A 15,662-nucleotide genomic window follows, 5' to 3' on the forward strand; every position below is an offset into this window, starting at 1 on the left:
AGATGATTAAAATCTTGAAACCGAAATGAGTCCAGGTTGAGTGTACAGTGAAATCCAACGATCAAGAAGGTGTTCACAAATAAGTTTGTTGCACCAAAATTGAAACTTTGAAGAGAACCTGAAGCTTGATAGAAGTCTGCATCTCTTAGAATCTGGTGGCACCATATCTGAAGACATGCTCATATCATTATATTGTATTAACTTACATATATAAAACCTTTTCAAAGATACTGCATTGGAAAGGTAGTAGATCCTTCTTCAGGCAGCCTTTACTGAACTCAGTCCTGAGCTCAGAAGAGCAGAGGAGTACTTGGTGTGTCACTTCATTGGCACACTCCTCTGGTGAAGTGCTGCGTAATGCAAGTGAAAGCCATCGCAGCAAAGCACATCTTACCACTTTAATACTTACTCTCTTTATGAAAGAAAAGAGAGAAGAATGTGGGAGTGATTTAGCAAGTCTTTCTGTGTCTAGGAAATCTTACAGTGGTGTTTTGCCATCATGTACTGATGTGAAATTACTTTTCTTAACAGTTATGAGATCAGTTCACTTTTTGTTTATGTGGTAATAACTAAGACTTCAGTATAGCCTGTCTTCTGTCTTTGTAGCAGTGTTCTGAAACATTCTGTGGTATTGGTCTGATTTCTGTCATGAGAAGAAAGGGATTTGTTCATATTCAAAGTTCATGCCAAACTGCTATGTGCTAGGGAAACATCTAGGGAAAATGTTGCATATCATGAGTTAGCCTCTTTTAAAATCATAACATGAGGTTGGGATGGTTTAGAGCTTTTGAGTTGTCTGGGGGGGGGATGTCTGGTTTGTTTTTCTTTTAATCTGCCTTTTAACTATGTAGTAGATGGGTTTGTGCTCTAAGGGAAGAGAGGGCATTTGTTGGAAAAGCATTCATTTGATGGGTAGCAAGCTCTTCTATTTATTTCTGGCATTGATTGGTCTGTTGTCAATGCACATCTTTGTGGAGATTCCTCATAGAAAGTGACAAAAAAGAGCAGCAATATTTGTGTAGTTATGCAGCAGAGGAGGTATTTAGCTGTATTGATTTGATTGCTTCGCATATTGCATTACTCAGATTTTCAAGTTGCTTAAGGCAAACCCAGAGGACTTCAGTCACTATATTCAGTTAATAACAGGTGAAATCATAACTTTAGAGTTCAGACAGAAGTAGGAAACATAAAATTAGTTAAGTATTTTTAGTGAAAAGCTTTCTTTGAACAGCAGACTAATACACACTTGGATGTTTTGCTTTGTTGAAGAGGTGGAATTATGAACCATTTTCACTTGGAGTTCCTTGCTACTGTTGTCCCAGAATAGCTACAGTCATAAATATTTAGACTAGTTGGTGTTTTCAGTCATTACTTTGAAAAGCTGGCAGTAACTTTTGTTCAATGTGAGGATGTGAGAAACAAAACAGCAGTGGGAACTAAATGCCATATTCCCTTACAGAGTTCATTGGAGTTTTCAGCGAATACTTAACTGTGACTTCTGACAGAAACTGTGTCATACTCTCACCTTGACAAGATTAAAAATTGATAGTGCTTTCAAAAAGAAGTGAGTTTTGTAACGTTCTGATTGCATTTCTGAAAGCTAAGTGAAAAGAAATTAGGAATGACTGACTGAAGGAATGTAAACGGAACAACTATATCTGCTTGTCTGGTGCATAAAATCCACATTCATTTTAGAGCAGTCTTGGGTAATCAAACATTCCTGTATTAACAATGAGGGGATGCTGCAGATATGTTATATGAAGATAGAAAAGATAAAAGCCTCTCTTCCTTTTGAGGAACAAAGACTGTAGCACTGAATTGCATGGCACAAGAATGTATAGAAAAATTAATCTGTGCCCTTCTTCCACTGGGAACATGGGAATCTATGCTAAGCATGACTTAATTAGCTGGTTAGTGCTTAGTTCAGCATCTGATGCTATGGTAAATATTAAATAAATTAATCTGACTGCATAGAGTACTTAAGCCGTAAGCCACCCCAGCCCTCCCAGGCCAGCAAGCACTTCAGACTGAAATCTCAACATGTTTTATGACAAAGGCTATCAGATGTAGGCAGGAATCAAGACCTAAGCAGGTGTATTTTCTTGTCATACTGTGTTCATGAGCAAAGCAGACCTAAAAACTGCCTTTATTGACCTTCTGAATAGGCCAGGTGTTATAAATGAAGCATCCTGACACTTTTAGAGGCTCCCAGATCTTGATGGGTACCTGAACTCCAGCCTGTCAGGTACTGATGTCTATTTTCTCCTCACATGTATACTCAAAAATACCTTTAAAGTGTATAAAAATCAGTGTCATTTGAGAGATGCTGTTGTGTATTTGATCTCTTCATTAAAATTGCAAAGCAAAAAGGTAGGGAAGGGATCGCCATTTAAAACTTCAGATGAGAGTGCTAACTTTTGTAAATCATTAACTTAGTAGCTACAAGGTAACTAGTAATCTACAATGCATCTACATTATTGATAACGTTGTCTTTGTGTAAGGCTCTGCATTTCTGTGAATCACAAGACTTGGAAAACTTAGTACAGTATTGACCACTGACAGTCCTAGACACTTTTAGGATTAAGCATTTTACCACATAGAGAGGACAGAAAAGAAGTTGTATATGACTGAAACTGTTAAACTGCAATAAATTCTAGCAGAGCCTGAATTTTCTATGGAGAGTATCTGAAAACTGGCTTAGTTTTAAAAAAACACTATTATTGGGCCAGATAATACTGAATTAAAACATTTATTTCTTGAGTATGAGCAGAAAAAGGGAAAGGAAGGCCTGGTTAAAAGATAAAGGTATATATCCTTTCACCTGAGAAGACCAATTACACTGGAAATGAGAAATGTGAGAAAGTAATGCAGTCAAATTCATTGGCATCTTGCTTTTCAAAGGAGCATTATGTAATTAGAAGCACAGAATTCGTGTCAGGAGTGATGATAGTAACCAGCAATGAAAATTAAGTTCCCAATTCTTTGGTTGATGGATTTGTGTACGTTGGGGCTGTGTAAAGGTTTTCTTTTTGATTCATGGAGGTTACAATGCAGATGCTATGCATTCAAATTATAGGAAAAAAAACACTTTTGACTAAATAAGCAAGCAGTCTTTTAATCATTGTCAGACCAATTTACTTTGTGGTTTTTGTTTTGCGTATATGATTTTATAAATCATTTCAATGTCCTTAAATTATGATCTGGAAAGTTACTTTTAGGAGGTACCTTAATATAAGGTACCATGGTGTACCTCAGCTTTTCTAGAAAGCTGCCTTTAAGCATCCCAGAATAACTTAGAATTCGGAGAATGGAGAAACAGTGATACTGACCTCATGCAGTGTCTTCTTCAGTATTTCTAGCTTTGGTTTAGATAAATATACTTAGTATCTCAAATAACTGTATTTTGTTTTTAAAAAAATTAAAGTATTGGAAATAGCAGCCACTGAAGAACTCATGTTATAAGTGCTAAATGTAGAACTGAATTTGGTACCCAAACCAATTTGTCCTTTGGCTACTCTGAGAAGTTAACTGTAGATAAAGGTGGGCTTTGACAGTGCTGAAATAATCCCATAAACAAAACTGTGGGGCTGGGGGATAGTGCACTTGTAGGGCACTGCCTGCCTTGGAGGAAAGGGCTTTGAACACACTGCCTGTTTGCATGTTTTGCTGGCAAATAGGAGAGCTTACCGCCTTTTCCTGGCAGCCTGGCAACCTTAAAAACAAGGGGTGAAGCTAGTGGGTTTTTTGCTGTCCCAGCACAAGTTAACCCCAGCTTGCCTCCTTGGCTCCTTGTTGTCATCACTGTGACCTCTTACTGCAGTTTCAGGAGGGAGTCTTAGAATGACAAGTTTGGGGTGTAGTGAGACAAATGGTTTCTACAGAGCTACCCTGCACTGCATGTGGCCATGCAGCGTGGCAAGCTGTCTCAGTGGCCCAGCCATGATATCTAAGTGAAGAATAATCCTAATTATTCTGGTTTTCCTTAAAATGTGGTATGGGTATCAGTAATGTAAAGGTGAGTCTTCTACAGGGCTCTCTGGCTATGCATATATATGCTTCACTCATCCTAGGCAAAGGAAAATGGAATTTCACAAGACCTGAAAGGGAGAATTATCTCCAAGAACCAATCCAAGAACTCTGTCTAAATGTCTGGCAAATCAGTTCCCAGCCTTGACTTCAAAAAGATGATGAAAGTCAAAATGGAAGCCAAGATCCACTCAAGACTCTTAAGTTTTAAGTGTGTGATCAGTTATTTTTTAAGGCAATACTTCCAATATAAATATTACTGTAATTAGTCATCCTTGGCTACCCAGTCCAAATGATCAGTAGGCCCTTTTACATTGGGAAGAAGGATGCAGTTTTGGACATCAACTCAAAACAAAGCACTGATTCATGATCTAGATTCAGAATGAGAGAACATTGATTTAAAGTGCTTTTAAATACGAGACTTTCTCTTTACCCAGTCACCTCCTTTCCTTCTGTTATTAGTATGTTTTTCTGGGATTGATTTGTTGCTTTGTGGGGGGAATGAGCTGAGGGAGATTGTGGAAATAGGGGATCACACTGGGAGGAGATTTGCCTACAGATCTTCTTTGTTGTAACTTGCTTGGTATTTGGTTCATGTTTTGTTTACATACCCAGTTGGTATTTCAGAGATGTGTTGTAATTGCTGGCATAATACACAAAAGATTAAGCACTCTGTCTTTTGGAAGAGTGTACTGTGTATATTGATCAGGGATTTAATAGAGCTGCTTCCTGTCAGCTGACATAAAACTGACCCAGTGAGGACATGTTACAGAATTACAGAGACAAGATGAGGAGGAAGTGGCAGGAACCAAACAGTACTGCTCACACTCTACTTCCTACCTGTTTGAAATGTACCTTCAAGCAGTGACAGTATCAGCTAAGACATTGATGTCATTGAGCCTTCTTATTATTGTAAAGGAATTCATATTAATATATACTCTGTACATTGTCCTTTCCATCAAATTTAATTTTTGACAAGTGTAAGCATGCCTGTCTTATGCTGATACTTTTTTCCTGTCTTCTTTCTTTCTCTGCCTTTGGTTCATTGTGTTCACTTATGGGTGGATTACTCACAGAACATTCTCCAGTATAATTTATGTTTATCTGAAAATAGGAACTGCAGTTCTTCAATAATAATAAACTCCTCTCTCTAAACAGTCTCTATTTCTATTCACTGCCTTCATTTTCTTCATGTCCTGTCATTTTTTTCATTTGCTGCTGCTGTTAATCTGACATCCTTTGCTCCAAAAAAATGTGTTTTATTTACAGGGCACAGCATTGGGAAGTGCTCCTGTACCTTCTCGCAGGCAATTATGTGAGTCTCTTAAATTCCGCTCTGTGTTGTAAAGATGACTATGTGTTCATGTGCTGTAGCATGGCATGCCAATCTAGAGTTAATGCCCTGAGGTCAATATTCAACCGCTGGTGTTGTATATTGCCTGTAATGTGTTTGTAGCTAACAGCTTCTATTGACCCCTTCTTTATTTCTTCGTTGTGTTTTGTTCAACACATCATGAAATGGGGCTGTGCTGTGCACTGTAGACTTGCAAGCAGGGAAGAAAATACCATAATGACTCAAAGTCTGGAGGGGAATAAGAATAATGTTACCAGATCATGTGTGCAACATTATAATGAGTAGTATTGTTAAAACTAAAGAATGTCTTTTTACTATTCTTCACATTAATATCTCCATTGCACAGATTAAAAAAAAAAAAAAAAGAATCTGGACCTCAAAAAAAACAAAGAAATGGGAAATCAAACAATGTGATATAAGGCAGATATTACTGAGGCCAGTTGTATTCCTTATAGGACTTTCCTTCTAATTATTTTGAAGAACAAGTCCGTCTGCTGAGTTGGGGAGAAAAGGGAACTTTTAGAAAGGGATTTCATTCATTTTTTTTCTTAAATCCTTTTGAATTATTGATGATAAATAATATTTCTTTTAAATTAAAATAAATTCCCCTGTCATTCACCAAAACCCCAAGAAATCACAAACAAAATGTGCTATATATTTTTTAAAAAAGAAAAAAATAAGAAGATAAAGGCTTGCATTATAATTCCAGATGATCTCTGCTGCATTAACAGTGTTCGTGTGTGAGTGTGCATATTGAATAAGTAGATCCTCAGAATACCATCAGACTTTGAGATGAGGACTTTCTTACATTCCTTATTTCTGTCTTTCTCCTCCTACCTTGAGTTAATTTCCATCCTAAAGACATTGGTGTCTTCCATATGCATATAATGAGCTACAGCCATGCACTGCATTATTATAATTACTGTGAATTGCATCACACTGCTGAATGTGAAAAAGATTCATTATAATATAACATTACAGGCTTATTCATAAGTACAGTGCAGTTTGACTGATGCTTCATTGTTGGCAGTCTTGAAACATGTTGCTTGCGTAAATTGACTGGTGCTGCTCTTGTGTATTCCTGGGAAAACATACGGCATTTGTCTATGAGTGTGGGTCTTGCAAAAGTAACAGAAAATATGATCTGTATATGACTGTCCTTTCTTTTGTGCAATTATCTATGATGTTCCTATCCAACTGAGTATATAAGGGAAGGAAAAAATACCAAGATGTAGCACTCTTCATGAAATATAATTGTGCTCCTATTATAGTTATATAAGGTATGGTGGAAAGAATAAATATTATCACTGTGTCCTTCAGAAAAACAATGCTGAAGTTATTTTTCATACAATATGTATGTCACTTAACAGTCTCCTAAAATGAACATTTGAATTTCTGTCTGGCTTACTCTCATTTAAATTAGTACTGCTTTTGATTTATATCATTATCAACCTCAGTGAAGACTTTGGGAACACACTGAAACAACATGCTTTAACATGCTTAGTTATAAATAATCAGCATGTCCACTTCCTTCCTTGTATGGAGCCCCTGTTTGAGGTGAATAATGAAGTATCACAGAATGAAGTGTGAGGGATTTGAACGTAAGGGAAGGTGTGGAAAGCACAGAACATGTTTTATCCTCCAAAGACAGATGTGTAACAAAATTAAGGTGGAGAGCTCTGAAATACATGGAGGAATGGATGATGGCCGGGTTATGTGGATGGGTAGGTTGGAAGACGTGATCAGAATTTCCACTCTTTCTTGATGAAATAAAACTAACACTGCTGAAATGGTGAGATGTGAGAAGTTTAAAGCAGGATATATAGAATGTGTCAATAGCTTAACTGTGAAGCAAAAGGAAACAAAAAACACCCTGTAAATAAGGGAACTCATCATATCCAAGTGAATTATTTCAGCCAGCTGTTTCCTTCTTTTATGTCTTCTGGTAGGCAAAGATTATATGGAACTATGAATATGTTGTGGTAAAGTTCTAACAGGAAGCTAAAATTAGAGCTTGGACAGCCTGAGCTTGTCATCCAGTCACTGGGAATAACTTTTCTGGTACTTGCCAAGCACTGGATGTTACTGTTCGTGTGCCAAAATGGGAAATGTGTGAATCCAGAGCAGCAATGCTACTGAATGAGTGTCGTGTCCTATTACACTCAACATGAAAGGTAGCAGGAATGTTTTCTTCCAGGTGCTGTCACCAGTGATCCTACAGTAACTCTACTGCAGTGGAAGAGGCAAGAGTAATCTGATCTCAGTTCATGCGAGATGTTTTAGACTGCAGGGCACTTGTGGCTGCTTCACCTCCAGAGTGACCAGGGGGGGCTCAGTGGTGGTGTTGGAAGTCACTGGGAATCCCCCTCTGGGCATCCAAAGCTGTTGTGGATGTTGAGTGGCGTCTGTGCCAATGCTGTCTTATGACATTTTCTCTTGGAGCTCAGAGTCCAGAGGTGAAATGTGGAACAGCAATGAGAGGTTGAAACTGAGTTGCTGTTTATAAGCTTTTTTTTTTAAATAAATTTCTACTCATAGGACATTTGAACACTCTGGCTACAAACTCTGAAACTAACGATATATATAACTCTTGAGTATAATGATAGCAAATGAATTACAATATGGGAGTTAAGTCTCCTTTCCACAAGATAAAAACTTGTCTTCTGAATTTGAATAGATTGCAACTTAATTTCTATTTTACCATAAAGCCAGGAGTGGGGGTAAAAAGGAAGATAGAAGTCAAACTAACAAAAAATATGAGAGCATCTGTAATTAGCAACAAAATAAGATGCAAGGACAGAGGGTAAACTGAAAGGGAAGTCCAAGGTCAATATAGATGTCCTCAAAAGTCTAATGATAGCTGTCTGACAGAGTGGACATTGGAGACAGACATACTGATAGACATACTCATTGGAGTACTGCTGACCTAAAGGCAAAACACAGATTTACAAAGTACAGTTTGGAATAAAATGGAGTATCAAATGGAGTAGCAAAACAAAATGTAGCTGCAGATTTTTTGGCAGAATTGCACTACAGTTGCCTTAGGGAGAAAAAAAGCTCTCGTTTTCTCCTGTTGCTTGTTCAGCACATGGAGTGGAAAATACACTCCAAATACACCAGTGGAATAGATGGAGTAGAGTAAACCCCACAATTCTGAAAACACATACATTTGTTGCAAGTTTTCCTTCAAACCACACTCTTGTCCTGCAAAATTATATGTTAGAATCAGGATTATAGGTTTACATCAAGTGTTAAAGCGATGTGGATCTTGCACCAGATGAGAAAGCTTTAACATTTTTGTATCTGTGGTCCTTTGTGTAAAGACTTCATTCCAAACAAAGACTTTATTCCAAACATTCCAAATTGAATGTGACGGTGGTAGTACTTTTTAAAAACATATATTATCATTTACATGTAATTTGGGAAATGAAAAATGCTTACCTGCTCTGATTAGCACTATTTAGAAGAAATCAATTGGAAGAAATAGCATAGAAAGAGCCTTGCTATAATAGATGTTCCTGAAACAGAGTAGGAAGGCATCAAAAATCAATATAGTTATGTGGTACCTGACAATCAACTTTACAGACAGAAAAAAAAAAGCTTGAAAAAAAAGATGCTTGAAATAGCCATATAATATCCAAAGAATTTCATACCATCTAATGAGAGGAAAAGCGCCAGAACTGAGTGCAGCTAAACTAATCTTCTAGGCTTGGAATTTCATACAATAAAAAATTAAAAATAAACCAACCTAACATAAAAATTAAGGGATTCTTAGTTGTTTTATAAATGGTATTTTAATGTTGCACTCCCACGAAGTTTAACTGAGTAGGACAAATACGAATACATCAGAGTTTTAAATTGTGGTGATTTTAATGATGGCAGAAAATATGTAGAACTGAAATTAGAAGAGTTAAGTTCCTAATGTAGACAGTTGTACTTGTCCACTGTCACGTTATTTCAAAGCACTAGACAGCTTCTTTGGTCAACCAGAAGGAGAAAACCAGGAAATAAAAAAATGCTGAGAAGTTAACTACTTTTTTGATTCATGGTTTATTGCAGAGGAAGAAGCCTTTTTCAATGGAGTGGTTTTCTGATAAAGAGAAAAATCCAAGGTGGTTGTGGTAAATGAGTAAGATGTGAATGAAAAAATTTGAAATGTTTTATTTCAGAGTTTTAATGAAATTCATGATGAATGGGCTTGCATACTAGGGAAAACAGAGTCTCTTGGCAAAAAGCACTGGCAGTTATTTTCTTGCCGAGTTGATCAATATTATCTTGGTTAAAGCAATGCTTTATAAAAGCTTATTAAAAATACCTCCATGTTTGTAGAATCATACCATGGTAATAAAGATTTATCTATCAGAATTCTTTTCTATGTAGGATAAAAATTGTTAGCAGAGGAAAATAGACCAGTATATTTTGAGCTTTAGGAGGAAGTTTTATCCTCACAGAAGGATGCAAAAGTCACCTTCCAATCATAGGCCAGATGTGAGTTTTCCAGACTCAACATCTGACTTAGAAAAAATGCTATAGAATATTAAGCTCAGATATATATCCCATTACTGTTTGGCTAGAGCATAGAACTGTATCTGGCTAATTGTGAAAAACTTCCAGTCAGGTTTTCATTCACTTTCAAGAAAATTAAACAACAATATTAGAAGTAAATTATGTAAATAGTAATAATCCTTAATACTGGTTTACATTTTTGGCTCATAATTCTTCATTGTACTATTTCCAAAAAAGGCCTCATCTGACAGTCACCTGCTAAATTCAATTTAAAACTTTACCTGAAAATTATCTATTTAACTGAATAATCTTTTGATCAGGTTTTTTACCTCAGTAATATGTTCTTAGCAATTTAGGTTTATTGTAATGTAATCAAAAGTTATAGCCCTATTAATTCCAGTGAATGTAAGATCATGCTCTGCTTTTGCAAAATGAGGAAAAGTATATTCTGACAGTTGTTTTATTAATATATTATTATTATTTTTAAGTCTTTCATTTGTGGGAGAGAATTCTAATTCTTTTTTCATTCCTGTTTCCCTGGAAACAACATTAGCACAATGAAAATGTTTTAAAAGTGATTATTTTAAAACATTGGAGACAGGAGATTTCGTTTAGCAAATTTGGAACCCACTAATAAAAACCATATCACTTAGATATAAAATAGAAATAAAAAGTTTCTGTCACACTATGAAATAACTCATGCATTCACTCAAGATGCAAAAGAGGGAAAAAAGGAAGTTTTATTTCTGACCTCACAATATACAGAATTTCAAAAGTGACAGTGGATTGGAGGAAGAAATTGCCACCTCTCCAACCACACTGGTCAAACCAACATTCCATCAATTCTCTCCTCCCACAAAGAAGAATGTGAAACAATCATTATTTACATGACAGTGCATGAGAAAGTCCAGTAGAAATACGTAAACATGAGAAGGCATAGAAAACTTTTAAAAGAACTTTAAAACTTTTAAAAGAACAGGGCAACAGGTTTCTATGTGGCAGCTTAACATGTGGGTTTTATTTGCCTTTGTTTCTTCATTCCATGATTGAAAAGGATAATTTTGTTATTTATTGATTTGTGCTTGGTGAGGGAGAGTAGTATTTATTGGACTCCTGTGTACAGTGGTGCGTTAAAAGCCAATTTGATTTGCAGACTTCATCTGAATATGGAAGAAGAAAACAAATGTGTTGTTGCTGCCTTACTGTGGTATTGACTGTCTTGGCTGACTGACCACTGAGCATGGAAAAAAGGCTGTGGCCGTAATTTGTTTAAAAACCAGACTCTGCGTCTGGTTTAAGTACAGCAGCCCTTCAGAAACCTAATCTTTCATCTTTGGAAGAAATAGTCTATCCGGGCGAGATTCACTAAATTCAGGCATAATCACATCTTCCTATCCTGCTCTGAATTCTTAGACTTGATTACACCTCAGTCAAGAGAAAGTAGAGTATGGAAGCCATGAGCTTGAAGAATTGCTTTTTCTGTTTGCTTTCACTGCCATTTATAGTGTGTAAAAATAGAATACATTGTTTTGCATTTATTTTGAAAGTTAAAAGATGAAAACTGAGGTAATCCATTGAAATTAAGGAGGCTGTTGCTAATTAAGTTTTAAACCACTATGAGATTTTTAAAAGAAAGCATTTTCTGGGCTTCTTGAGCTGCCTCAATTTCCTGTAATTGAATGTTTCTGAAAATTTTCTCTTCAAAACCTCCATAAAATAAGTAAAATTTCATTAGTAAAGACTTATTTTGAAGTAATTTCTGTATGAAACCCTTTAATATTTTGGGGGTTTGTAAACTTTTTTTCCCATGAAAATAAGCAGAAATGTCAGCTTCCAACAGATGTAGTTTACACTCTTAAGTTGTTGGGTTTTTTTTTTTTCATTTTTATTTGTAATATCTGTGGTGACTATATCTGGGGTCAATACAAAATGGAAGAAAGTCTGTTGGATCTCTTTCCCTCTAGCATCTCAGAAAAAAATACGTAATTAAAATTATTAATAACTCCTTTCCTAACAAGATTGAGCTCTATATTTTCCACAGAAATTCATTAAACTTTTCCATGAACAGGGAATTGACAATTCCATATCTCTAATGCTGGAATTTGTGTCTGTCATAAACAGAAGGCAGTGAAGGAAAGCCTCTAGAAACCCCTTCCAGCCAAAGCTTCTGAGTCTGTAATTTGGGAAGCACTTCTGTTGATGGAAAGAAGGGGAAAAATGCACAGTCTCTGAAGCTGCATCTTTCTTTCAAGTTTATTTTCTGTTTTCCAATCCATGTGCAGTTAATCTAACAAACTTTAGCTACTAAACCTGGTAATTTATCTTTTTAAGTGGCTAATGATTGCTTTCAGGTTTTCCAAATGAGACTTACTTTTCCAAGTGATGATACTTTTTTAATTCTAAAAATAAGGTTAACACAGTAAATAATTCTTCAATTAAAGTAATATTTAATTTTAGGCCTAACAAAATATTTCTGATTGATTTGATCACTTTAATTCAGGCATCAAACTGAAGAGTCCCTTATTCACCTAACTCAATTTTGAGTAATGAAATTGAATCTCTCATAGATCTCCTTCAGGAGTAAACTCAGAGTTTAATTTATTCTGAATAAATTACATCTCAAAGTAATCCTGTTTCTGATTAGTCAGTTATCTAAAATCTGACAGTGATTTTTTTTTATTCTTTTTTTTTTAGAGCTATATTTGAATTGTAATGACTTGTCAGTGTAGCCATGTGTTAACTTATGCTTTGTCAATGGAGTAATTCCCTCATTCAGTGCTTCCCCTTTGACCACTGTACCATTACTGCTGTTCTTGGACTTTTTCACACAAAAAAACATCTTTCTCTCTCTCCAGTGACCATCTACTCTGTTATAATAATAGTGATACATACTTTCAGATTGCCTATTGATAAATTTGCTGTGAAAAACTTGTCCTACTACCAGCTTAGCTGTTTGTTTTTTATAAATATTCTGTTGATAACATAGTTACCAGATGTTTATATAAGAAAAGTATCAGGAAAATTAAGAAAAATTACTTGCTTTATGTCATTAATGAGAACAGTAGAGTGGAAGAAATAGAAACATAGAAATTCAAAATAAGGCTTCCAGTGAAAGAAACTGGTAGAGAAAGGATATAATAGAATGCATGTGAAGAAGAGTGCACATTTCTGCTCAGAAAATATGGAACCTGAGGCTAAAAGACTCTTTCTCAGAACCTTTGAGTGTCAGAGACTTCATGGCTTCAGATACCAGTCTTCTCATTGATGTTGGAGCATACTTGAGCAAAGCAGTTTCAAGCAGAATTTAAACTAAGGAACATACTTACCCATGTTTTTCTCATTTATATGTGCAGTCATGAAAAAAAAATTATTCCAAGATATGAGGAGTTACAAAATCATTTTATGATGACTTACAGCCTAGACACTTGTATTTTAGTTACCTTGGGTGACTTTCAGCATTTATAGTTATGGAGACTGCATTTTATTTTTGGTTAATCATTATTTTGAATAGTGCTTTTCTCTCATGTACTTAAGTGAAAAACTGTTGTATTCATTGTTTGGTCAGTAGTTCTGTATTCAGAGAATTAATGAAATTTGGGTGTGCTAAAGATTGTTTCTTAAATTACTGAAAGGCTTAATAGGCAGGTCAGTGTTCAAAAGTTTCCAAGACATTCCCATTAGCATCCATTAAATTTAGTGGAGAACTTCCATGGAACTACACTTCCTGCCACACTGCTGGTTCTTGCATATGCGACCAGAGATAGCAAGAATATGTTTTGTTTGGCATTGCTAAAGATATATATAGGCTGAATAATTAACTATGGCATTTTTTTTACTCTTCTGATACAGCTGTTGAACCATTTAACAGTTTTCTGTATTGTATTTAAATCTATTGAATAGATTAAAAAAACACTGCCTTTAATCAGCATGGCATCACTTTTTGTCCCTGATTTCCCTTCTGAGGTTTTGCAAGTATTACTGTTGCAATCTCTATTGCATTTTATCAGTAGTGGAAAAAGCAAACTGAAAGACATTTTGCTTCAGATGGTTGAAAAGAGTTAAATGTTGGAGTAAAAATATTCACCATTTCTCTGTGGCGTACAAGCATGTATGTGAATGCCCCCTTTGCTGTTCTCTCCCTCACAGACAAGAGACAGTCTGTACCTTTCTAGAGAGAAGCTGCACAAATGATCTACTCTGTTGTTTTCCTATAAACAACATGGATTTTATATGCTTCATATACCACTAATTAGAATTACTTGTTTTCAATGCTTTTAAGACATTGCTAATGCTTGAATTATCAATGGGTATTTATCAAGTTCATCCATAAGAACTATAAATACAATGAGTGTGGTATGGATTGCTAAAAAATGAATATTTGGTATCATACAGTTTTAAGCAGCATTATATATAATACTTTTTAATATCAGCTCAATTTATTCCTCGTCCAGTTATTTTTCTAAGAAGACTTTTTTCCCTTTTCATCCATTCATTTCCAACATCTGCAAAGTATCTTCTGCTTTACTTTTATAGAAAAGTCAATTCATTATTGTCATTTGGTCATACTGCTGAAGTTCAAACACACAGGGAAAGAATGAGAGGCTTTTATATGCTTTGTTATAGTCATCTATTGTTGGGAAATAAATATCTGTTGAATGTTTTCTGGAAGCTATTTCAAGCATTTTTTATGAGAAAATACAATAAAAGCAGTATAGAAAACCTCGTTAAGCTTTTCTGTAAAGTAACAATAATTTTTAGATCCCTTCTCTTCAAAATGCTAATAATTGCCTCTGTTTGGTTGTTAAAATAGCATATTAGATGAACTTTGCTTCTTTCAGAACTTTTTTTAAAAGGTAAGTAATGTTGTTGACATTTCCCTGTATATCTGATCTTTGGAGTTTTAGAAGACCAAAGAAAAGAGATGTAAAAATTAACATAGTAAAAATTAACTCTACCATAGATAATAAAGATATATGGTGGGTTTTATTACATATTTTAAAATTGCATGTTTTGGTAGTGAAAACTTATCCTCTGTACTAACGGTATAGCTGAAGAAACCCACTGGTGATTCCCAAGTGGAAAGACTGTTTCTCTTGTGGAGTCTGTCATACTTCTGCCACAGTCTCCTGCCAGCTCTCTGGAAATGACTCTAGACCTAGACTAGCAAACCAGAAAGTAGAAATGCTTGATGACTTCTATTGTGCAAGTTTCCGTCTTTCCCCTCTCTAGCAAAAGGATGCAGTATTGCATGTTTTTACAGGTAAAAACTGTAAGAGCTAACAGGACCATTTTTTGTTAGGATAGTGAGTATATGCATAAAGTTGGCCTCATGCTAGCATGTACTATTTTACTAATCAGATTAGCACCATTGCCCCTGGGCTGCTTATATTTAGTTGTTATGTGCAGGCTCGGACATTGAAATTTAGGGATCAGGCACTTAAGCGAACTGAAGCATGACTCCAAACAAACAAAATGCTGCCATGCATGCAAACAGAGGTGTTTGGGACACAAGCATAGGCAGTAGTACAAAGGTGTGATTCACTAGATAGACACAGAAACAGTCCAGAAGCACAAATTCATGTCCTTGTGTATTTCTCCCAGGAAGACTGAGGGTGGATCAGCCTGCAATAGTCGTGGATTTATGTACAGAACAATCCCTTCTCTTCCAGTGTTGTGTGTCCCTGCTTGCTTCTTGGGCTGTCCTTTCAACACAACCAGGTCTTGCTGACTGTATTTTATCTCCTGTAACATCAAAAATAGTTCCTGATGTGAAAAC

General features: G+C 35.7%; 1 protein-coding gene across 4 annotated transcripts in view; it reads left to right on the top strand.

The window, feature by feature from the left end:
- Positions 1–15,662, top strand: part of CCSER1 (coiled-coil serine rich protein 1) — a 603,186-nt gene that overhangs the window by 480,942 nt on the left and 106,582 nt on the right. The window contains exon 10 of one of the 4 annotated variants that reach the window (XM_053941468.1): positions 5,296–5,341. The exons of the other annotated variants lie outside the window; for them this stretch is intronic. Coding sequence (XP_053797443.1) covers positions 5,296–5,341 — 46 coding nt within the window. The remainder of the gene's footprint in view (positions 1–5,295; positions 5,342–15,662) is intronic. 4 annotated transcript variants of the gene reach the window in all.

This window comes from Vidua chalybeata, chromosome 4, assembly GCF_026979565.1.
Source record: "Vidua chalybeata isolate OUT-0048 chromosome 4, bVidCha1 merged haplotype, whole genome shotgun sequence".
Classification (NCBI taxonomy): domain Eukaryota; kingdom Metazoa; phylum Chordata; class Aves; order Passeriformes; family Viduidae; genus Vidua; species Vidua chalybeata.